The 26,579-nt window shown below is 31.1% G+C and overlaps 1 protein-coding gene across 7 annotated transcripts in view; it reads left to right on the top strand.

The window, feature by feature from the left end:
- LOC114324758 (uncharacterized) overlaps positions 1–26,579 on the top strand; it is a 1,163,158-nt gene that overhangs the window by 654,760 nt on the left and 481,819 nt on the right. For all 7 annotated transcript variants that reach the window (XM_050646138.1, XM_050646134.1, XM_028272597.2 and 4 more), the window contains one exon: positions 5,987–6,151. In XM_050646138.1, the coding sequence (XP_050502095.1) occupies positions 5,987–6,151 (165 nt within the window). The remainder of the gene's footprint in view (positions 1–5,986; positions 6,152–26,579) is intronic.

The following is a 26,579-nucleotide window of genomic DNA, read 5'->3' on the forward strand; positions in this document are numbered from 1 at the left end:
CCTTCTGGAGTTCCTAACTTCGCCCATAAATAATTCGTATTGTTCTTATTTTCAGCGAAACATAAGCTTTCGTGCATATATTAGAAATAGCCTTTAGCGATATTTTTCAATTAACTACTAGGAGAAATGGGGTGATTGAAACTTTTACAGAGAAAAGATTTTGTTTTAAAACCGCCATAAAAAATATGAAAAATGGCAACACAAAAATATCAAACAATATTTCAAAGTGGTTATCGATCATGTCTTTTTTTAAATTAGTTCCTTGAAATTATTTATACGCAAGCACAGAAGACGACAGTTCTGAGCAGCCTGCCATAAAAAACGTTAAATACGTAGTTGGCATCGTTATTTGTGCCCATAATTATCAAAAAAATAACAACTATGAATGTAAGAAGTGGCCTGAAGCAAACAAAAAAAGAATGTGTGTGTACTTAGTACGCACGTAAGATGTTTTTTTGCTATTATACGATTTCAACGAAATAAATATATTTTAAACAGTTCATTTGTATTTTATTTAAATGTTAAACTAATTTTAATACTTTTCCACTGCCTTCCAAAAAAAATTATTAAAACAATACCAAAAATTTAAACAAGTAAAACAAGGAAACAACATGATAGTATGATTCCTAAGCGGTCATCCATCCAAAACATAACCGCGCTAAACACTGCTTGACTACGGTTATCGGGCGACAACCGTGTAAGTCAGTGTGCAATGGCCGTAAAATTGATCCAAAAATTAATTATTTTGACAGATTGTACACTTCGCGTCATAAAAAACTGGTACACTTTTTTCCCAATGTAAAGCTGTGTTCAGACTGGACACAATGGCTCGTAAATCACGACGTTGTTGTCATCACATATAACGAAATTGCCCTAAATCTAAATATAAGAAATAACGTTCAAAAATGTATAAAGTTATTAGACAGATATTACTTTTAACATTAACAAAAAACCGTATTTAATAAATTTAATATCCAGAGAAATGATTGAGCTAATCTTAAAAAATCCACTTATAACTGAAAAATTAAACGATTAAACACATTTTATACGCTCTGAGCTTCGCTGGTGTCGCTACTAGCGGATTACTAGTGCAACTTTCGCCAGTAATTTTTAAATTTACTATTTAATTGTGATCGCTTAATATTTACAACGCAAGAAAGTAATTAAATTTTAATCGATTTTTTTAAGATTTTGCTAAACATTTTAACGTTCTATTAATGAAATATTAATTTCTTACTTCGGATACTTTCACAATTATCTTGTAGATGGCGCTTAGATTAATTTATAATTACATACTACGACATATTAAAAAAAATTAGATTCAGTATTTAAAACGTAAATATATTTCAGGTAAAAATATACACCACAGCTTTGACCAACTAATATTTTTTCCTATTAATGTTTTTAATTTTAATATTTTAAATTAATCACTTTTATATTTATGTCACATTTCCACCAAACGTTCACTGATTTGTCACTACTGGCGCTCACGAAATTTTAAATATCCCCTCTACCTACGAGCTCACAGCGTATAGAACGGACTAGGTCCAGTCCTCGATGACTTATTTAATAGGGCTTTTCATCGACTGTCATTTGTTTCGAGCTTCTGTCATGTGTCACATAATATTAATTTAGCTACGTCATACGTCTTTGGTTTGTATCATTGGGAATACCAATAACGTATGACGTAGATATATTAATATTAGATGACACATGACAGAAGCTCGAAACAAATGACTGTGAATGAAAAGCCCTATTACTCGACATCAGTCAGATTTGACAAGTTTGTCAAAGTAAATTTTAAAGATGCCATGTCAGTTATACTTTATCTAATTTACTTACCATTGCACGTCATCCGCGTCATAGCCTTTGACGCGTCTCATGATACCAACGCGAAATATTTAGGCGGTAGGTGTGTTCTTTTTTAGAATTACGTTGCCGAATACACTGGAATTACAGCCACTAGACATATTTTAATATATACGCGTAGAAATAATATTTGAAGATTTCTATTAATGTTAACTTAAAGAAACACACAATAATGGGTTTCATTTAATTTGTATAAATGGATTATAAAGCGTTTTTATGAAACACATTTACTCGAATCACACTGTAACTGTAATCGAATGAAGGTGACATTTTAGAATAAACTGGTAACATTTATTTGACAGTTGCGGTGATGACACTTCATATTTGTTTATATTCTTTACTATCTATAAGTATCTGTTTTATTATATTTACTGTTTTTATTATTTACTTCACTATAAAAACATCTTCTACTATAAAAATATAAATTTCGTCCAATTTTATCACGACTTGGAATAATAGAGGTATCGGACAACTTTTTTAGTTGTTATTGTAGACATACAAAAAGAAACCTACCGGCTTCATGCCAAGAGTTCGGAGCCGTTTTTTAATTATTAACAATGCAGTGCAAAAATGCTTGCACTGCAAATCTTAAAAGATTATAACTTAATTATTGTTCTATATTTCTTAAATTTTTACTTATTTACATTGAATATTAGTTTGTTATGTTGTATAATCTACGTTTACAATATTTATGTGATCTATTTGATTTAAAATGGATTTAGGATTTTTTTATACTTTGGCAACTATGTCAACTTAGATCTCTGGGGTAGATAATGACGTGCAACTGTAAGTAAATTAGATGGACTGTAAGTAGGCAAGTGTGATAAAACGAGAACAATTTGCCGGAATAATAAGCTTAGCCGAATATGAAAATTAAGAAGTAAACTTAATTAACTCAGTGCCCAGAAGATTAAAAGCAGTGATTAATTATAATGGAGCTATGACAAAATATTAATATTTCAGCAGTTTCGAATTTTATTGTAATACATATATTTAAATTCCACACTTGTTCACTGTAAAAGTTGTTCATTTTGTATTAATTTCAAATTTTAATTTTAATTTTTCCAGTGTGTTTTATTTAGTCTAGTATCCCACAACACAATCACACCTCTCGATTTGAAATTAAACATAATAATTTAAACTAATGTCTAGATTTATTATCTTTCATTATTCATATCTGTCATAAATTATAATAAAACACGAATTAATGTAAGGGTACTTAATTCAAATGATGACATTTTAGACCATCCAGAAATTTTTATTAGGAGTCACTTTTTTCTTAAAATTAATAATAAAAGGGTTATCAGAATTGAAATAACTGAAAATAATGTTAGTTATCCATAATTTTTCAATTTTTTTTTTCAATTAGAAGGATGTAATTGCCTATACTATTAGAATATAGTTTTTAATTTCAAACGACTTTACAGGAAACCACTTTACAGGAAACAACTTTATAGGAAAATTACAAAATTAATAGGAAAATTTTTTAGGATGTATGTTCAAATAATTGTAACTGACTAATCGAGAATGCTCGATGTTGTTTTAGTTTTTAGTATACCTACTAAAAACTCGCGGTCTGTCGCACAGTCCTGCTTTTAGCTGGTTTGATATAACATTTTCGTTGAACTGGCAACATTGCCCTAGAAATTAGAATGATGTTGTGACAAGACCAACTTACACAACTTGAAAAACACGGTTTTTAGTTATAAGAGTTGTACCAGTTTTTTATGACGTGAAGTGTAAAAATAATATTAATATTGCTTTTGATCTTCTTTCATCATATGCGTTAAAACTTGTTATTTTATTCCCTATGCAAAACAGACCCAAAGATCCAAAAATATTTACTAAAAACACCAATATATTTTTTCACACTTTATTTGCATTGATACATATGTGCTAACTTGAAAGGTTTAGCAACTAACTTCATACTGTCGGTATGAGCGTACTTCATACTGTCGCTTTTATGAAAAGTCACTCTCAACATATTTCCCAACCGCGCCTAAATAAGTATAACTTCAAAGACGTGAGCATCGATTATATTATTATAATATAAGTATTTATGTAAGAAAAATCTTGCTAGGACCTTAAATATTACGTCAATATACAATGAGGGGCAAAATTCTGGAATAAATAAATTTTTTCAGGGAATAAGCGGCTTTAATGACAGGTACCGAAACAAGTCAAATTGTATTTATGAAATTAATCGATTCTTTGACAAATATACAATCCTAGAGACATTATGCATCTGATTCTGATGACGTCATGGATGAGTTTTTATGAAAAAATGATCATGTGCTAGTTCATTTGAAAGGCTATTCAATTAAATTCATTGATAAAAAAACCTCCCTTAAAATCCACTCAAGCGCTGCAGCAATACAATTTTGACTTAAATGCTCCATGGAGAGAAGAATGCCCCATGGGAAAGTAAGGCAGATCCGCATTACCATAGTCTACTAGACATCATAGACAAAGATGGCGAATTTGAACGTTCCCGTAAGATTTGGGCAGCCCTTAATCGAATTAGAACAAACTGTGGAAGATGCTGCGATTCCCTCTAAATATGGGATAAACTTCCTACGCGTTCTTGTGATTGCGGCGCTGCAAGAGAGACGATCAGGCACATGGTATAGCACTGCCCACGCAGACCATAGACAGGCGACCCTACAGACTGAAGAGTCAATAGAATAAATAAAAAAAACTGGACATCTCTCTGTAATATATCATAAAAGGAATTTAATTTCCTAATAATAAAACGAAGTAACCAACTTCTAATCCATAATGGTATATTTTCAACGAAAACGTTTCGTTTATAAATTCGCAAAGTCTGTGTGTTGTTGCGTCGCCGCTCTTGCAATACTTAGAGCAGATTTATCGATGGATTCTGATGTAGTTTTTTCTTATGAATCCGAATCTGAAAACGATATCGCATTTCGGTACCTATATCTAACCGTCTTCGAGATAATCGACCTCAAAATCTAAAATTTGACGTCACAATCCTTTTATTTCCGCGGACACACTAAACGTCAGCTGAAATCGTTTATAGTAAGTAGGCTAGTTTTTTAATCTGAATTTGTTAAGCAAACATAGGTTATTTACATTTGAGTTTGGCGTTTCGTGAATGTCAAACTAAATTTTAAATTAAGTATTAATAAAATATCAATGATATTTGATAGTGAATTTAATTATTATATAAAATAAATAAGATGTTCAAAAATACAATTTGAGTATAATTTGAAAGCAATAATTTATTAACTTTAAAAAGGTTTATACGAGTATACCGCCTCCCCTTTAATGGGACTAAATTGTTAAAATTGTTATTATAGTCGGTTCGCTAAACTCAGACACAACTGGCTAGTGATTTTATTAGGTAATTTTTTTGTTTTTTGCCAATTTTGCCGAAATTGGCAAAATTACTAATTATTTAGTAATTATTAACTATTTATTAATTATTTTTTTTGTCGAATTGGCAAAATTACTGACTAAAATCACTAGCCAGTTGTGTCTGAGTTTAGCGAACCGAATATATGAAATGTTGTTTGGAATAAAAAATTATGGTGTTATATGTGCAATTACATCCTTCTGATGGAAAAAAATATTTGAAGATTTTTCTCAAATAAATAAAAAAACAACATTTTCATTTATAACTTTTATTTTTAATTTGACGAAGAAAAGTTATTCTTCATAAAAAGCTCTTCATGGTCTAAAATTTATGATGCAACCATCATATTATCAAATTTTATTAATTTTATACGAAGTATATAAAAAATATGAAATTCGATCAAGAGTAAAGTACCTTTATAATTAACAACATTTAAATTAGAATGATATAATTGCACATTAAAACATAATTTTTAATTCTGAACAACTTTTCATGATAGCAAATTTTCCATATTATGAATTAAAATACGTAAATAAACAAAGTTTTCGTGATGATAATGCTCTCATTTTCAGATTGTTTATTAATAAATTTAAAAAATCATCCAAATGGATTATAAATTTTCAGAACGTTTTCGATCCAGTCAGATCATCATAAGTGAAAGATCCTGATAGTACTAGAAACTAGCCACCTTTTTGGTTATTAAAATCTTTATATTTATCTTTATATTTTTTTTTCTAGTGTCGGCAAGAGTATAAAAGTGCGTATCTGGCGTACTTGGCTGCACCTTCAACCGAATCCCTGAGCGCTTACTTCAACACCCACAACGCTTATATCCAGCAGCTTCATGCGACGAATGGAATGATGGATGAATTTGGAAAGAGTACTTTGCCGTCTTTACTGCAGGTAAGGTTAAAACTCTTATACTAATACTTTTCCGCAATTTATGATGGGCTAAAAAGTTATTTGTGCAAATACTGATAGTATTGTTTAATGATATTAGAATCTGTATTATCTATTTAGCTGGGTATTCAATAATTTTAATCACAGCAATTAAAATCATCTAGAGAAATAGTTTTACTCATGTTTCAAGAAATCTAAGTAAATCTGGAAACGTAGAAATATTTATTTGTATTTATCGGTTAATAAGAAAATGTAAATATAAACTTTAAACAATATAATGTACTAGCCATAGAATTAAGATGAAACTTGTAAGCAATCTGCGAACACACCAATAATGTAATAAATCATAAATAATATAATAAATCTTAATATAAGAAATACGAAAAAATAAAAAAAAACAAATAAAAAACAAATTAAAAGAACAAAAAAATAAACAAAATAAAATTAAAACAAAATTAACATAAAACAGACAAAACTAAAATAGCAACTTAAAATTTATATAGGTACACCATATATACGAAATAAAAAAAACAAAAACAAAAAAAAACGACTAAAAATAGAAAATGAAAATGGAAAAAATGTAAAAAAAAACAGTAACATCAAAACAAGTCAAATTTTTTGATTTAAATTTACTACTAACTCGAACTCTGATTGTAGATCTGTGAATACAAATTCCAAAATAGTCTGGTCACTTGGCTATGCCAAGGCCATTAAAATAGAAAAAAAAATGAAATCTAACTTCTCACAGTATGGAAAATACATCGTCTTAGGATACATATTTAAATAAGTTTTGAAAACATTTTGAAAATAGTATTTTTCATATATTTTTTGAATATGAGATGCATTGAATCAGGTTTTAATGATCTCAACAAATCTTATTAACCCCACAAAAACTGACAAAAACTCTTAAAACCCCTGAAAAAAATATGGTTTTGGGGATGTAAAGGGCTCAGTTACTTCAAATTATATATTATAATCTATAAAAACTCCTTGATTTGATCTATTTTGACACACCTTGCGTGACACACCTTGAAAATGACAAATGTCCAAAAAGAGTTTACCCTTTCTACGAAAAAAATAAAGCATTTTTAGGTTATGCACACTCAATCTACAGGTCTATAAAAATAGTTTTAAAGAAGCCTTAAAACTATGCGTCTGATTTTTTTAAAATTTTCAAATTGATTACAACCCACTGAAAAAGAAAATAATAAAAACGGAAGAAAAAATGACGTTTCTGGGGTTTTTGGGTGGAAGAGAGTCTTATTATTTAAATTAGACTATAACGTAAACAAATGGAAAAAACTTGATAAAAAATGAATAACCATTTTCAATTTCGTTGCAACACGAAACTACAGCCGCATAATTATTCTAGTCCAATCAGAGAGTGCAGCAAGCACCTCTACCGGTTTCGAAACTTATTAGTCTCTCATCAGGAGGCACATATGCTGCTCTCGCCGACCCAACTAGGACAAACCTCGGCGTGCAGTCATGGATTGCAACGAACGAAATGGCAGGGATGCCCTAGCCGCAACGGCCAGCAAAATCTAAGTCTTCAATCTAATAGCACATAAAACAACATCAAAAGATATTACTCTACATCCTACCAGATTAAAAACAATGGGAACCTTCTCTGATAACACCTCCGAGGCTTCTAAAATTTGCAAGCCATCACGGATGCTGAGACTAAGGAAGACGAGGGAGTTTTACAATATATAATTCTTGGGAAAAAAACCTGAATTCTGTGAGGTAGGGCAGTTTGCTTATCTTAACGAAGGTACCCTTTATTTGAAAGATTAGATGCTTACAAAGGCTGATTATTTCATAAATTACGATATATACTTACTCTATAATAGTAGCTTAATAAAATAAAAAAAAGTCAAAATGTAAATTCGTACAGGTTAAAACAAATTTTATATCAAAGTTTAGGTGGGTACAAAAGATATTTTCAAGAAAGTATCCAAATCATACAAGGGGATCATTGTTTAAATAATTAAAAAGGGGTCATTTTTGCAAAAAAAAATTCTTTTTTAAGTGCTGAGGTAATTCACTTATCAATGAAGGTCTATGGGATTTTTTTCTACAAAGCTGAAGGGTAAATCTTTCACATAAGACTTACTAAATTAAATTTGACCCCCTATTTATTTAAATAATTGTATATAAAACTTAAAAAACAAATTCGCAAATAATTATTTTTAGCGTTTTAAATAAGCACTATAAAATATCTTATTTTACAGACTAAGTTGCACTATGTTACCAGTATTAAGCAAAAAAAAATGGTCAAAAAATATTTAATATTTTTTGAGATATTGAAGTTGTTTATAAAATGTTACTATATTTTCAATTGCAAAAACGCGGTTGTTGCCAAAGAAATATTCACCTGCTTAAGATCTCATTATTTTTATTTTTATGTATATTGTCGATAATTGTATGGATACATTCAAATTTCAATTAAACTCCCCCCTAAAATGGCATTTGAAAATCATACAAATTTGTTTATAATTTGTTTTTTTTTAATAACGTCGCGGGGATAAGTATTTTAAAATGCCGTTTTGATAATTGGGTTCCTGGGAATTTTTTACTAATTAACACAATTTTTTTGTCGTTTTTTCTTCTTCTTTTTCTTCTTGGAGTTTTATTACTACGGGCCCTTTTAGGGTTAAATTTTATTAAGAATGTCGAGTCTATGAGATCTAGATTGTAGACCTAAAAATATTAAGATTTAACTAAAATCTCTTAAATAAAATGTGGCTACTTACTGAGTTAGTTTTATTTAAAAATTTAAAAATTATTGTTACCAAGTACTTTAAAACTATTTAACGTATCCTTATCATACTTGGCAGAAAGTGTGGCTATTATACACCCTACTAAATTGTGATTAATAAACGTTTCTAGCTAGTGCCAGAGGCGTACGACAGGGGATAGTGAATGATTGACCCTTCCCAAATTCTACGCCACTGAGTGAATTACTATTTTAACGAAATTTTTCGATTCTCCAATACTTTGTATGTAAATAACTTTATTGGTATCGATAAAGTCATCAGTTTGAGAGATATTGGAAGTTTAAAATGAATGAATGAATGAATCAAAATAACTATGCCGTTTCATTTTTAACGTGCAATATCTCGAAAACTAATGACTTAATCGTTACCAGTAAAGAGTATATTATTTACATATAAAGTATTGGAGAATCGAAAAATTTCGCCAAAATAGTAATTCCCTCAGTGGCGTAGAATTTGGAAAGGGTCAACCATTAACTATCCCCTGTCGTACGCCTCTGGTAGTAGCTAGAAACTTTTATTTGTCACAATTTAGTAGAGTGTATAGTACCCACACTTTCTGACAAGTATGATAAGGATGCGTCAAATAGTTTGAAAGTACTTGGTAAAAATAATTTTTAATTTTTAAATTAAACACCCTGTAACTCAGTAACCAGCCACATTTTATTTAAGTGATTTTAGACCGATCTTAATATTTTTATGTCTAGAATCTAGAACTTAGAGATTCGACATTCTTAATTAAACTTAACCCTAAAAGGGCCCGTAGTAATACAATTCCAAGAAAAAAAAAGAAGAGGAAAAAAAGACAAAAAATTTTGTTAATTAGTGAAAAATTCCCAGAAATCCAATTATGGAAACGGCATTTCAAAATATTTAATCCCCGCGACGTTATAAAAAAACAAATTATAAACAAATTTGAATAATTTTCAAATGTCATTTTAGGGGGAAGTTTAATTGAAATTTGAATTTATCAATACATTTATCGAAAATATACATAAAAATAAAACTAATAAGATTTAATACAGGTGAATATTTCTTTGGCAACAACCGTGTTTTTGCAATTGAAAATAGAGTAACATTTAAAAAACAAATCAATATCTCAAAAAACATTAAATATTTTTGGACTAATTTTTTTTTGTTTAATACTGATAACATAGTGCAACTTCTCCTGTAAAATAAGATATTTTATAGTGCTTATTTAAAACGCTAAAAATAATTTTTTGCAAATTTGTTTTTAAAGTTTCGTGTATAATTATTTAAATAAATAGGGTGTCAAATTTAATTTAGTAAGTTATATGTGAAAGATTAGCCCTTCAACTTTGCAGAAAATAATCCTATAGACCTTCATTAGTAATTGAATGACCTCAGCAGTTAAAAAAGTAATTTTTTTGCAAAAATGACCCCTTTTTAATTATTTAAAGAATGATCCCCTTGTGTGATTTGGATACTTTCTTGAAAATATCTTTTGTACCCACCTAAACTTTGATATAAAATTTGTTTCAACCTGTACGAATTTACATTTTGTTTTACATGTAGTGAAATTTTATTTTACTAGACTATAGTTATATTATGGTGACTGCAATAAAATTTAGTTCAATAGAATGAAGTATGTTAGTGAATAATTTTCAGTGAGTAGATTGAAATAAGAAGAAGATAGTATTACCAAAATTATACACTAGAAAGGTGCAGTTAATGTTAGAGAAATGAGAAGAGATCGGGATCATGTTAAATTGATATGTAAAATGTAATTGATGATACGTATCGAGTGAAAGACTGATATTTAGAAATGGAAAAATAATGTAAGTAGAGTAACCAGAAGATCATGTGAAGAGTACAGGGGAAAAACAAGGAATGTCACATTTTATACATATTGAGATAAACACCAATAAAGGTTTAATTCTTATGATATCTAAAAACTACTTAGGAGATTCTTAGCAGAATTCTAGCAATTATTGGTCTATAATCTTAATATAATATTAATGTATATTAAGTTATTAATTTAATAATTCACCAAAAAATTGATAACATTCCTTATTTTTGTCCAGTGGCGTGCGGACAATCCTGGTCCTTCGCCTGGATACAAATTCTTAAAAAATTTATATATGTAGACCGATCTTTCTGTTTATTGTCCTGAATAGATAGTCTAGTCCAGAGGTTCCCAAACTACTTTTTCTCGTAGACCACTTTAAAAAATTTACTGGTTTCGGTGGACCCCCAGCAGAAGTGGTATTTCGTAGCTGTGCCGTCAGTGGCGGGTCTAGAAAATTGCCTGGGGGTGGGGGGAACTTAAGTGAAGAAAAAAGACATTAATGAAGGTCGAACCGTCTTTTTCTTCTTTTTTTTTTTCTCAAAATATCATTCCAATCGATTTTACAGTGATTTAGAATTTATTTAAACTTTGCATTTTTTATCGTAAAGTATCAATGGAAAAATAATGTTTTAATAGAAGAGACTCAAAAATGTGATTATTAGGCATTATAACAAGTTTCTTTATTTACATGTTTTTGATCAAATTTTAGGGTAGAAAACCTGTAGAATACTGTTTTTTACATTTACCTCCATTCCCAAAATATATGTTCTTCTATTTGGCTGAAAATTTTCCCAGAGATAGTCAAAACACAGGACTTTAGGTTGTTAAAAGAATTTGTATAGTTTTACAATACAAGAAAAGTTGCATGCACTAATATCAGAGTCAAAATTATATAGTCCAGTCGGGTTAGCATTTGATCTTGCATGTAGAGCTACCCAAGCAAGATTCTATTTTTCTAAGCTTTAGGGGGTCAATAGTGGTGTAAATTTAAAATTGCGAATGAATTCTGCCGTTGCGTTAGCCGCCTGAAACCGACTGAAATTGTTGAAAATATGATTTCCTATTAGTAATTTCTTTTATTATAAATTTTTTGTGCCGTCGATATTTTCCGAGTTATGGGGGGTAATAATGGCAATTAGAGCATAATTATTGAATTATCTCGTTTATTATTAGTTCTATAAAAAAATGTACCTATACAAAAATGAACAGAATTAAATTTTATACAATATTAATTTCTTTCATTTTTTTGCTAAAATCAATATTTCAGGTAGTACGTATGCGGTAAAGGCGCGAGCATAAGACCTGATTGGTTTGATAGCAGTGGTTTTTGTTCAATATCTCCGCCATTTTCAACTTTTCGACAAAAATTTCAATTGTTCGACAACTGAAATTGTTCCAAATAAATCGTGTTTAAGATAATTCTTACATTTTTTAACCATTTTTTTCGTACGGTCGGTATTCTCCGAGTTAATTGAACTTAAAGTGGACGCCTATATTTTTGACTTTGATATTATTCCACGCGTTTTTTTATATTGTAAAACTATAAAAAAAAATTTTAACCACTTAAAGTCCTGTGCTTTGTCTATCTGTGTGCAAAATTTTCAGTCAAATCTGACATGTTTTTTGGGAATGGAGCAAAATATAAAAAAAAGGCATTTTAACGTTTTCTACACAAAAATAAAATTTTTAATCAAAATAACTTATTATAATGCGTTATAATGACATTTTTGTATCCCTACTAATAAAACATTATTTTATCATTGATTTCCATGGATATATTACGGAAAAAATGAAAATTTGTTTAAATAAATACCAAATCACTATAAAATTTTCGTGGACCCCCACTTACAACTTGTGAACCCCCATTTTTATTTCACGCCAACGCAGACCCTCGTTGAATCCCTCGTGGACCCCTGGGGGTCCACCTGGACCACTTTGGAAATCACTGGTCTAGTCGATAGTACTCAGTTTTTGCTACCACACGGTGAGAAACGCCAAAATTCATGAAAACGTGACATTCCTTGTTTTTCTCCTGTACTCTTCATGTGAGTAACGTGTTTGTTTCATTTAAGGCAATGTTCTGTCATGCCATACATTACTTAAATGTTGCAATAGATACTACTCAAACGGTAAATGTCGGTCTTATAATTGATAGCCTCAGGAGTTTTATTAATTTGTACCAGTTCAAGGAGAAGCTGGTTTTGTAAGCGTTAACTTGTTTTAACATTTTTACATTATTAAAATCAAATATATGTCCTGCTTTTAACTGGTTGCTTACTAGAGTATCAAAGTTTTTTCTTATACTGCAATCACTCTCGTGATGACTGGCAACTTGCTTCAACCACCGTTGAGTTTGACCAATATACAAAATTCGACATTTTCTTGTTAAGAGGATGGGTACGTATTTTCGGCTTCAATGCTATTCAAATGGAGATTCATTTTTTTCGAATCCTGAGAAAACTAATATATATTTTTGAAAAATTTAAACGCAGAATAAAAGATTAGATTATTGGCGAGGGCCGAAAGTCCCTTACAACTTCTATAATGTTTATTTTAATAAGTTACAGGGGTGAAAACTAAGAGAAAATTTAGTGTGATATTTAATTTAAAATATCTCATTCAAAATAAACTTTTTATTTATTCTAATGTGATGCTGCACAGGCTTTTGATAAAGTCTGGCATGAAGGTTTAACATACAAACTAAAATGTTTTTTACCTATACAGTACTCAAAACTTTTACAGTCATACATAAAAGAACGATATTTTAGAATTAAGCAAGAAGACTGTTTTTCAGACTTAAAAGAAATTAGAGCAGGTGTTCCACAAGGCAGTGTGTTGGGTCCGGTCCTATACCTACTATACACGTGTGATATACCTGTACTGGAAAACAACACAGTTGCCACCTTTGCTGATGATACAGCTATTCAAGCAGTAGGGACGACAAGTGAAGAGGCGACCAACAAGGTCCAAATAGCAGTTAACCAAATCTATAAGTGGACACAAAAATGGAGAATCAGGCTAAATGAAGCTAAATCTGTCCATGTTAATTTCACCAACAAAAAAATACAATATATACCAGTTATAATCAACAATATCCAAGTACCATATGCAGATATTGCTAAGTATTTGGGTATAACATTAGATGCAAAACTACGCTGGAAGGTGCACGTTAAGAAAAAAAGGGAAGAACTAAATATAAGATATAAAAAAATGTATTGGCTAATTGGAAGAAACTCCACACTGTCGATGCATAATAAGTTACTAATTTACAAACAAATATTGAGACCTGTATGGACTTATGGATGCCCACTATGGGGGTGTACTAGACCAAGTAATATAACAGTAATACAAAGATTCCAGAACAAAATACTAAGAAATATTGTAGATGTTCCTTGGTATGTTACAAACAGTGATCTCCATAAGGACCTAGGAATGGAAACTGTGGATATAATTATCAAGAAGATGGCAGGAAGTCACGAGCAACGACTTCACATGCACGAGAATATTGAGGCAATCCAGCTCCTCGATACTACTGGGCAAGTTAGAAGACTGAAGAGGACAAAACTGAACGAGACTGAAGAGGTGATAGTGAAAAGCAGAGCATAGTACTTGTGCGCGTTAGTGTGTATGCTAGAATAGTGCACTATCTTGTTAGGTTAGATAAGAGACGCTATGGGGCAAGCTCTTAATTTTAAGGAACAGTAATAATTTAGGTTAGATTAAAATTGCTCATTGGTCAAGTATGACCAGATTGTAATTGTAATAATCATCATCGTAGTGATGATTATGGGAAAAAAAATTATTTTAAGGGAATTTTTGGCCCTCGGTAATAATATATTCTTTCATTCTGCGTTTAAATTTTTCAAAAATATTTATTGGTTTTTTCAGGATTCGAAAAAAATGAACACAATGTCCGTGGTAATATTTCCAAATCTATCTTTGTCATACAACGTACTCAGTCGAATAGAATATTGTCAGCATACTGTCAGTCAGACAGTGACAATCAGTGACAATTTTAAATATTTAACACGGCATCGGGAATATTTTGAGTTGTTGATTAAATAATATTGATATATAGTATATTTGATAAATAATTGATTTAAGACCTGAACTTAATACCTAAAAAGTTATTTATTGTGTATTATTTGTGGAAGATCCAAGCAGAGAATACATCAGGATAATATATTCTGTGATCCAAGTATTTTGTTGTTAAAGATGTTCAAAATTGTAAGCGATCCATAGTAACAATATATTATTAAACAATCACTTTAACACTTTTCCTCTTTCCCCGATTGAGTATTAGTTTTTGTTGTACATATAAATTATTACAATCACTGAATACGTAGTTAGTGAAAAAATTATCACATTTATTAACTGAATTAATAATTTGCAATTATAAAAATAACAGTTATCCAAGAACATTCAAAAGCCATCTCTTTAAATTAATGATGACATTTTCAAGTAGAATGACATTCTAGTAATGTTTACATATCCATACCAGTGTGAATTTTACTACACGTAATTTGTCGTGTAAAGACAGAAAAAGTAGGGATCCCCGTAAAATATTTGCGAATTATGTACCGATGGCACTCACTAATGCGTTTGGAGTTTGGGCTTGTGTTTTTGAGAACAACCTTGACGATAGAAACTTATGGAAAGGGGTAAATTTATAGGCGAACCCCTCATAAAGGCAAAGATAATGTTGATGAATTAATTCTTTAATAGTTTAAAACAATATTCAAAATATAAATGACTGCACACTTTAAACGATGAATCCTGCGGACAGCGTAGGTCCGTTAAGTAAGTAAAATGTTTTGTCCGCATAAATATTAAAAATTTCCACCTTTTACTAAAAAAAAGGTGAATTATTTTGCAAAAATTTAGCTAGTTTTTAAAAGAATATACACCCTGCGTTATTTTATCTAACCACTCTGTTTAAACATCAGAAGGATATACGCTCCATGTTAAAAATGTAAAAGCAAGCTATCGCGTGTGTGAAATTATTCTCGGCAAAGTGGCGAAAAATTTATGAAGAGACTTTCGAGGAATATAAACGATGTTGCTGGAGGAAGATTGTTACAAATTCTTTCAAAATATTTTTGACGGCTTCGTGATAAAATTTCCAATGTAAAGTGGCTTTCCCTATTCAGTTATTTTTCAAGTCATGAATGATTAGAAGATCTATAATAATCATATATTTTTATGTAAATTTATACAGTAAATATTTATAGAGTGTAATATAATTGCTATACAGTAAAGTTTAAAATTATTATACGGGGTGGGTCAAACCCTTATTTTTAAATAGGAAAATTAAATTTTTAAATAGGAATTATACGGGGGGGCAAGGAAAACAGCCCTCCTCGATATATGGCAGTAGTTATTAGATAGAAATGACGAAACAGGTCAATTTTTATTCTAAGGGGGACACATTTTTACGATATATAATATTATATCTGTCATTTGTCAACCCCTTCACTTGCACTTCCCCAACCCCACCCTTATTTTTACATAGGGAATATACCATGTGCGGTACATCATTAGAAAGGCATTGAGATGGAGTATTCAGACTTAACGATCATTCACGATTTTTTTAAGTTATACTTCTGTAGGCGCGATTAAGAGTGATCTTTTATTGTTCTGCGCGCATGCGCACAGAGACAGTACGGACTTAGTTGCTAAATCTTTCAATTTATGTAGATATGTATCAGCGCAAATAAGGTGCAAAACGAATATATTAGTGTTTTTAGTAAATATATTTAATAAAATTTTTGTGTCTTTGGATTTGTCTTCCTCGGGAGTGAGATAATAAATATTATTAAAACATTTTTATTTTATACTTCACTTGATCTATTTGTCACTGCACCGAGAGAACAATTTCTTTTCTCCTAAAACACCGATTTCTTTGAGCAATATTTCTTAAAAGTTAACATATCCTATTAACTTAAACATACCGGTTCACATATAAAGAAACGAGTATTTTAAACACAACTCAATAATTTCTTACAGATAATTTCTTCAATACTAAGAAATGCATTAATGGTTACATTTAATTTTGTTATCCTAAAGTTTTTATTTCTTAAATTGAAAACTACAAATATTTTGCAGTATAAGAAATATAATGTTAAGTTAATCCATATTTATATTTGTGAGCAAGAAATTTTTTTGCAATCAAATAAATATTTTAAACCACAAGAAATAATTCTTCAGAAATACCCTCTGTAGCAACTGTGGTTATAAAATAAAAACTTTGTCATTAATGCCGAAATGTTACTTGCAAAGAGATTTTCTTCCACAAAAGAATTGCGCAGATTAACTATTTATGATTTAGTCGTCAGTCCGTCAGGTCAGTGTTTGTGGTCAGTTTTTGTCAAGATGGCGTGATGTGTTCATGTTCATATAGATAGATGTTGGATTTATTGGTGTACTTTAAAAATTAACGGATATTTTGAAGGTACGTACATATATAGGTATTAAATAAAAGTAAATTGAGTAATTTAAGATGTAATAATAATATTGGTGCGTATCCGAATGGTTAAAAAAGAAACATAATAGTATCTTTATACGCTTTTTAGGTATAATGATGAACGACTCTGAAATAAAGGAGCTTATTATTCTAACTGGGAAATATACCACAATTTAAAGCTGGGACAGAATGATATAATATATAGCTTCACAACAATATTAAGAAAGGAGTTATTAACCAACTACGGGGCTTTCCAGAAATGGTAGAACTTCGTACATGTAAGTACCTTTTTAAAAATGTGTATACTTATGTATCAACTATAATAGGTTTCTTGAATGTATCGTCTTCTATAAAAATATACAATACAACGCTATATCAAACATGGCGGGTGCGACGCTGAGGATTTTTTCTGTTAATTTATTTGAGATAAAGAAATCAGTTAGTCTAAGAGAAATGTATGTTTATGTTTAAGAAATGTTATTGCCGAAAACCGTGAATTAGTTAATATGTATTAAATGACTTAGATGTAAACTAATAACACTTTCCCGTAATAATATTTCTTAATGATTAGGTATGCTGTCTCTTTTAGATTATAAAAATTAAGAAAATTACATATTATGTCTGCTTCAATGTTTTACATTGGTTGTATTTTCCCTCTTATTTTAGCTAAACAATGTTTATTGTGTGATTTAATATTATACAGATAAATAATTAATATTTCATTAACAAAAAGAAAAAAATAAACAAAGATGTGTAGGTTAAATAATGCCATGTTTGAACTAAATATGATTGATTATTATTAGTAATAATAGTTCTTATGTTGGGCCGTGTATTTGTTTTTTTTGTATTTCCTAAATTTATCAAAATAAATATCTATATCTTTATAAAAATTTTTTATTAAAGTAAGTTTACTCTTTCTACATAACGATTTTGTTTTAGTGAATTGCTGATATGCAAAGTGCTATTAACAAAAGAAGGAAAATTTAAGGAAGTTGAATTTGCCTCTCCATCCTTTTATTGTTGTGTAGAAGCCAGTGGTTTAAGAGTGGAGAAAATATTTATGTGTAATAATAACGTTTTATATCTTGTTTTATTAATAAATAATAATTTTACCTTAACACAATGATTTATTTCGCCGTATGTAATATCACTTTATTTTATTTTCACTATTTATATCTCTGCGAAATATATTTCTTAACATTAAATAAATTAATTATTAATAGTAAAATAATAATATTCCTTACTAAGAAATATTATTGCTCAGAAAGAATAGTTTTCTAATGTGTAGAAAATATATTTTTATGACTAATAAAATTAATTAACATCAAGTGTAATTTCTTTCTGATAAATGGGTTTGAAGTTTGCCAGAAAGTGATAGTTCAATCATGTTTAAGGTATATTTCTTTGGCTATAGTAGAATTTATTTGAAATATTTTAAAAAATTTTATCTTATATACAAAGATATATTTCTTAGGCAATATGCCAAGTCGATCTTTCTTAAATATTAATAAAGTTTCTTTATGTCAAGAATTTTTTTCTCTCGGTGTGTGATTGTAATTATGTCCGAGAAGCGATGTAAATACAGCCCTGATTAGTCATTGGTAGAGCATTCGACTAGAGACCGAAAGGTCCCGCGTTCAAATCCGAACAATTCATACTTTTTTATTTTATTTTTGGTGTTGTTTTAATAAACATTTTTTTTGAAAGTGGTAAGTATTAAAATTAGTTTAATATTTAAATGAAATACAAATAAACTGTATATTGATTTCGTTAAAATCATATAATAGAAGTATAACTTCTTACGTGCGTACAAAGTACACACACATTCTTTTTTTTTCCAATATTTGCACCGTCTTTCCAAAAAAAACTGTCAATTCATTTGAAGTACAACACCTATTAAAAAAGTAACGTAACGTCTATGATTTGCTAACATGTAATATTTCCTGTCACATCATATTTACTTTTATTGTTTCAGAAAGAATATCATATTAGCAAACCATAGGCGTTACGTTTCATTTTTAAGAGGTGTTGTACTTCAAATGAAATAAGAGTCTTTTTGCAAAGACGGTGCAAAAATCGAAAAAATCTTGGACTGAATCTTGGTCTTTATGTCTGAATACTCCATCTATGAAAATGCTGCATTAATGAAAAAACTAGAATCATTCGAGCTGTGGGTGTATAGAAGAATTCTAAAACTATCATGGACAGAACACGTCACAAACAAAGAGGTTCTGAGAAAGATGAATAAAGAAATGGAAATCCTAAATACCATCAAAACAAGAAAATTGGAATATCTCGGACATAATACACGTAAAGAGAGATAGAGCTTGCTTCAATTGATTATGCAGAGAAAGATTCAAGGAAAGAGAAACATAGGGAGACGCAGAATATCGTGGCTGCACAACCTGAGAGAGTGGTACGGATGTACATCAAATGAAGTTTTTAGAGCAGCCGTCTCTAAAATACGAATAGCTATGATGATTGCTGACCTCCGCCGGGGAGATGGCACTTAAAGAAGAAGACTCCATCTGAATGCCTTTCTAATGAAGTGACGCACATCGTATATTCCCTATTTAAAAATAAGAGTTGGGAAGTGGAAGGGAGGGCGTTGACAAATGACAGATGTATGTACCGTAAACATGTGTCCCCCTTAGAACAAAAATCGACCAGCAGTGGGATTACGAACACTCGATACGAATCGTATCCGCCATGTTTTACTATAGCGCCTTACGGTAAGACATGGCGGATACGATTAATATCGAGTGTTCGTAATCCCACTCCTGTTTCGTCATTTCCTTAAAATCTAATAAATATAGCCAAATATCGAGGTGGACTGTTTCCTTTGGCCAACTACTTGAACTAGACTCACAAAAAATGTTCATAATATCGTGGATATTTCGAAAATAAAATTATAAAATATACAAGGTGTCTCATTAAAAAAAGAAGTTACTTCCGGTAAAATCAGAAGTAGCAAATACATGAGAATATTTTCATTAAACAGTTCACTATTCAAAACCCCCTTATTCCAATTTTCACGATTCAGTTACCTCTAATTCTCGAGATAGTTCTAATTAACCGTTTATCTGCCGCACCCTGTATAATATATATGCGTTCACGTTTTGAATTCCTATGGCTAAATCAGCTGTTTCTTAAAGTTCATAAATATTTCATGCTTTTCAAGACTCTTCCGCTCTGTTAACAAATTAAACGGACTTTCATAAGTAATTTTGATACGTCGCGGAAAAGTAAATTCTAAGAAAAACGAAATAAATTACGCTGACTAATCTTTTAACAAGCGCGTGGCTTAAAAGTTGCTTACCGAGAAAACCGGCGTTCCATTTGTAGAGGATTTATGTAGTAACGAGTGATTTTTCAGATAAAATATAGAAGAAAATCTAAAAAAAAATATATATAAGAAAAGTGATATCTACTTGGGTCGAAACAATAAGTTACTGACTTTAAATCAATATCAATTTTCTTATGGTAGGGGAGCCCAAGTGGGGATTTTTGCAGTAACTCAAGCGCGTCAGATTATCATATGGGGAGAAACCTGTTACCCTGTAGAATTACCTCGACCATATATTGGCTCTAAATACAGAGGTGTTCGTTAAGGGGGGCCGAAAAAAAATCTATCCTTAGAAAAACTCGAAATCGTTAAATTAAGATAAGGTAAGTATAATATGCAAAACAGTGTATATTTCAAAACTCTGACGATTTGGGCGGGGCGTAAGGAAATGGCTGAGTCACAAAGTTTCACAAGAAAAAAGCGAATATTTCACGAAATGAACGATAGATCTAAAAAAAAATACGTGCTCAATATTTGTCAAAAATCTATCGAATGATACTAAACACGACTCCCCACGGAGAGGGGTGGGGGGTAAATTTAAAATTTTAAATACGAATCCCACGATATTTCGCGAAATGAACATCAGATCGAAAAACTGAAAAATACACTTATTCAATATGTTTAAAAAATCTATCCAATGGCACCAAACACGACCCACCACGGAGGTGGGGTGGGGGTTACTTCAAAATTTTAAATAGGAGCCCCATTTTTTATTGCAGATTCAGATTCCTTACGTAAAAATAAGTAACTTTACGTAAAAACGATTGTTGGAAATGGAAAACTAAATTAAAAATGGAAAGTCCCAACTAAAATTAAAAACTTTACTTAACTTTTTTTGGTTTTGGAACCTACTTTTTACAACCCAATCCCCAAAGTGCTCGAGTGAGAGCACATTTAGCATACTTTCCTCCCCTACTATTACCTTCAATATACAGGACGTGTAACGTAGACTTGCACATTAGGTTTTTCTCTTAAGATAATTGGATGTTCTGAAAATTGATAATTCTGCATAACTGTAGCTGATATACCTCGTATTGACCTCGTATACATGTATTAACACCTCGTCACAACTGCTAGTAAAATTAGAAGTCGCTATTGACTGTCTTTTAAACAAGCAAGGGAACTTCGTTAGTACTAGGATTTCATCAAACGTGACTGGAAGTAGAACCTAAAGTCGATGTTTGAACTCGTCGTGTAACTCTGCATCAATTATTCATCCTTAAAAAAAGCCCTAGTCTTATTATTGGCATATTCAATATCATTCTGAAGATCAGCAAATATTCCGAGTGGCCACAAATTTTGCATTTTGCATAACAGATCTCTATAATTAACTTCCCAAGATAATTTTGACTTCAAACTTCTCTAGTAATTTGATTTAATGACAAGGGAAATAGACTTTCGTATAGATAAAGTAACTTGAATATTATCATTGTAAACAGACTTTTTATTTATCCACCCGAAGGTACTGTAACAACCGACTAGTCGACAATACCGGAATATACTACAATACGAACTACAAAAAAAAAACAACAAATCACGGAAAGCTAGAATATGGGTACAACTAACTTTAACTTTAATTTTTAATTTTTAATTTTAAGTTACAGCTCCTAACTTTAATTTTTTTAATAGCATGCTGTAACTAAGGGATGAATATTAGGGGATGCTTTTTTTTAAGCCATAAGCGTATTACAAATGGAACAGATCAGCTTTTGTTCCATTAGAAAATCCGTATTCGTATAAGAAATATAGCCTGGATAAATTAGTCTGGGACACATAATTAACAAAAATAAACTGATATTATCTTGATTATTTCATTCATAGAAGATTCTGACCCATAGAAAGCTACATAAATCTAAATTAAATCGATTATTTTTTGATGATTTTAACTTCCAACCGTATAGTAAGATATTTGATCACGTGTTTAATTCTGTCCAATCACATTAAAATTATACTGAAAATTATCTACTGTAGAAAATTACCGATAGAATTTTTTTAAGTAGATTGTTTCTGTTTAATGGCAACCAGTTTCCTAGTTGACAACTGCTGACAAAAATGAAGAAGAAATAGAAAACTTTTATAGCGAACTCCAGAAAACATTACATCTCACAGCATCTAGAGACATAACAGTGATCATGGGTGATTTCAACGCAAAAATTGGCGAAGGAAAATGCTACCCTAATGTAGGATCATATGGGCTTGGCGAACGAAACGACAGAGGAGATCGCCTAATAGAATTTTGCCAGGAGCATAATGTTATAGCCGCAAATACATTTTTTAAATTACCTAAGCGACGCCTGTATACATGGAAATCACCAGCTGACAAAGAGCACAAAATTGTCAGAAATCAAATTGACTACATCCTAATAAAGCACAGATATCGAAACTCAATTCAGGCAGTAAAGGCATATCCAGGAGCAGACGTATACTCTGATCACAGTCTTCTTATTGCTAGGTTTCAACTTCAACTAAAAAAGACGCAAAAAAGCCGCAACAACAATAAACTTAACATACAGAAACTAAAGTCAGAAGAAACAAAAGAAAATCTGAAACACGAAATCAACACAAATCTAGACAGAAACCCAGGAAATTATTGCAACGTAGAACAGCAGTGGCAATTCTTCAAAACCTCTATATTAGAACCAAGTAAGAAAGTACTTACTACAACAAAATGTAAGAAAGAAGAATTGATGACGGAGGAAATTCTAGAGTTGATGAATGAAAGAAGAAAAAACAAAACCATTAATAAGACCCGCTATAAACAGCTTCAAAACCAAATAAGAAGAAAAATTAGGGAGGCTAAAGAAACCTACTTCTCTGAAAAATGTAAAGAAATAGAAGAACTGCAAAACACATATGACAACTTCAACCTACATAAAAAAGTCAAAGAACTAGCCGGAATAGGAAATAGAAGAACCTCAAATATATTGCTCGACAAAAATGGAAATATTATAATGGAGACAAAACGAAAACTACGACGATGGAAAGAGTATATCGAGGAACTATTTCATGACCAGAGAGAAGCTAGTACATCCGTAGATAGCCAAACGGGAGATGTAGGCCCAGAGATAACCAAATCAGAGGTTAGTCAGGCAATAAACTCGATGAAAACCAATAAATCTGCTGGTCCAGATGAATTGCCTAGCGAGCTGATAAAGTTGGTCAACGAGAAAAACCTGGACATAATAGTAGAACTGTTCAACGCTATCTATACTACAGGAATCATCCCCAGAGAAATGTTGACATCAGCCTTTGTGTGTTTGCCAAAGAAGGTGAATGCAAAAGAATGCAGTGACTACCGAACCATAAGCTTAATGTCACATACCTTGAAAATTCTATTGAAAATTATCCACGCCAGAATACACTCTAAACTGGAGCTGGATATTAGTGACACTCAATATGGGTTCCGCAATGGTATGGGTACCAGAGAGGCATTATTCTCCTTCAACGTGCTGACACAGAGATGTTTGGATGTTAACCATCCTCTTTACGTCTGTTTTATAGACTACAATAAGGCGTTTGATAAAGTAAAACATGATCGACTCATGGAAATCTTAAAAAATAAAAACCTAGATGAAAGAGATTTAAGACTAATAACACACCTCTATTACAATCAGCGAGCAATAGTAAGAATTGAAAAACAAACATCTGAAGAAATGGAAATAAAGAGAGGAGTCAGGCAAGGCTGCATACTATCACCTCTATTATTTAACGCTTATTCTGAAGAGGTAATGCGAGAAACTCTGGAAGATGAAACAGTCGGCATAAGAGTAAATGGAGTCTTAGTTAACAACATCAGATATGCAGATGATACAGTAATAATAGCCGATAGTTTACAAGACCTGCAAAGACTCATGAGTAAAATAGTAAAGTGTAGTAGGGAGTACGGACTCTCTCTCAATATCAAAAAGACGAAGTTTATGAAAATTAGTAAAAACAACCATAATACTAACGAAATCTTGATAGTAGAGGGCCAGCAGATCGAAAGAGTAAAAAAGTACACTTACCTAGGAACACTTATAACAGAAAATAATGACTACACTGCAGAAATAAAAGTCAGAATCGAAAAAGCACGTTCTAATTTTATAAAAATGAAAAAGGTCCTATGTAGCAAAGATTTAACATTAGCTCTTAAAGTACGCCTAACAAAATGTTACGTCTACAGTGTTCTATACTATGGAGTGGAATCATGGACGTTAAATGTAGAGACAATGAGACGACTTAACGCCTTTGAAATGTGGACCTATAGAAAAATTATGAGGGTTTCCTGGGTAGATAGAGTTACAAACAATGAAGTACTGAGAAGAATAGGTAAAGAAAAGGAAGTTGAACTTACAATTAAAGAAAAGAAGCTACAGTATCTCGGACATGTGATGCGGGGCGAGAAGTATGGCATCCTACGACTCATAATGCAGGGAAAGATAGATGGCAGAAGAAGCATCGGAAGAAGACGAATTTCATGGTTGAAGAACCTGAGAGAGTGGTTTGGATGCAGCTCGAAACAACTATTTAGAGCTACTGCCTCAAAAATTAAAATAGCTATGATGATTGCCAACCTCCGTAGCGGAGATGGCACCTGAAGAAGAAGTTTCCTAGTTTTGACAACTGTCACATTTAAGAATATATCCATAATACACGTATTAAAAAATAGTCTTACGAGTATCACACAACAGTAAGAATAAATAAGAAAATAATGCTTCATTTTTACTCAAATTTGTTGTCATTGGGCAATAGCCACTCGAGCCCGGCGGGCTCTCGTGTCTATTGCCAGACAACAAATTTTCGAAAAACTGTCGCATTATTTTCAATTTATTCTCACTCTCTTGTGATATTATACCCGATAATTTTTGATAATTTCCCGTCGTCAAGTATATTACGTCAGATGCTTTTCGTTGCTACGAAAAATACATTCAGTGATATTAATGACAATTAATATTTTAAAAATTATAAAACTGATGACTTTCAACCGTCAAATTAATATTTATAACAACTGTGTGTTTAATTGTACTAATTTGTACTTACATAAATAAATTACAATAAAATTTTGGTGTTGAAAAGTTTTATTCATGAAATAATCGCAACAAATTGCACTCGATCTCTAAAATTAATATAGAATTTTAGAGCACTTGTGCAATTGCTACTGATTATTTGCGAACCGATTTAATTTTTAAATAATGTGTTGAATAGAAGATCGAAGACCACATCAAAAACTGTAAAAACAGTACAGGGTGCGATTAAAAAAATTAAAGTTAGGGGTTGTAACTAAGGGATGAATAAATAGGGGATGATTTTCCTACGCCATATTAAAGTGTATTATAAATGGAATGGACCAGTTTTTGTCCCATTCGAAAATCTTTATTCGTTTAAGAGATATAGCCTAAATAAATTAGTCTGGGACACCCTGTACATCGCTCCCGATTAAAGCTCCACAACTAGACCTGGGCCCAGAGCACGCCAAATAGAATTCTATTTTGCTGACGTCACAAAATAGAATTTCATAATGGGAGAATCGACGGTTGCTAGGCAACGTGACGTCACTAAAATAGAATTCTATTTGGCGTGCTGCCGCCTCTGATATTATGCCATCTTAAAATAAATACAAAAAATAAAAACAAAATCGTATTATGTATATTTTTGTTTTTATTTTTTTCTAGCTAAAAAGTGCGTGGTTTAGCAAAATAAATTTATATAAAAAGTATGTCGTGAGATACGTCACTCACTTTCGAACTTCTATATGAAAAATTACCAATTTACCAATTTACTAGATACTTAGTTTACAAGCTTTAGCAATGTGCTTTAATGGGTTTTCCCATAATGTTGTAATCAAACAATGCCTAATACAAAATCATTCTATTGTGGACGCGTTGTTGTAGAACGAAGAGCTTATTATGTATTCAGTCCTTAACACAACAAGCAAAATAGGTTCCATATTGTTGTTAACCGAAACCAGTGTATTATTTAACGATAACCTCAAGGTAATTATTGCATTTTGGTAGCCGATCAATTTGTAGAACATTAAAAACTACTTGCATCAATGT

The sequence above is a fragment of the Diabrotica virgifera genome, chromosome 3 (assembly GCF_917563875.1).
Source record: "Diabrotica virgifera virgifera chromosome 3, PGI_DIABVI_V3a".
Taxonomy (NCBI): domain Eukaryota; kingdom Metazoa; phylum Arthropoda; class Insecta; order Coleoptera; family Chrysomelidae; genus Diabrotica; species Diabrotica virgifera.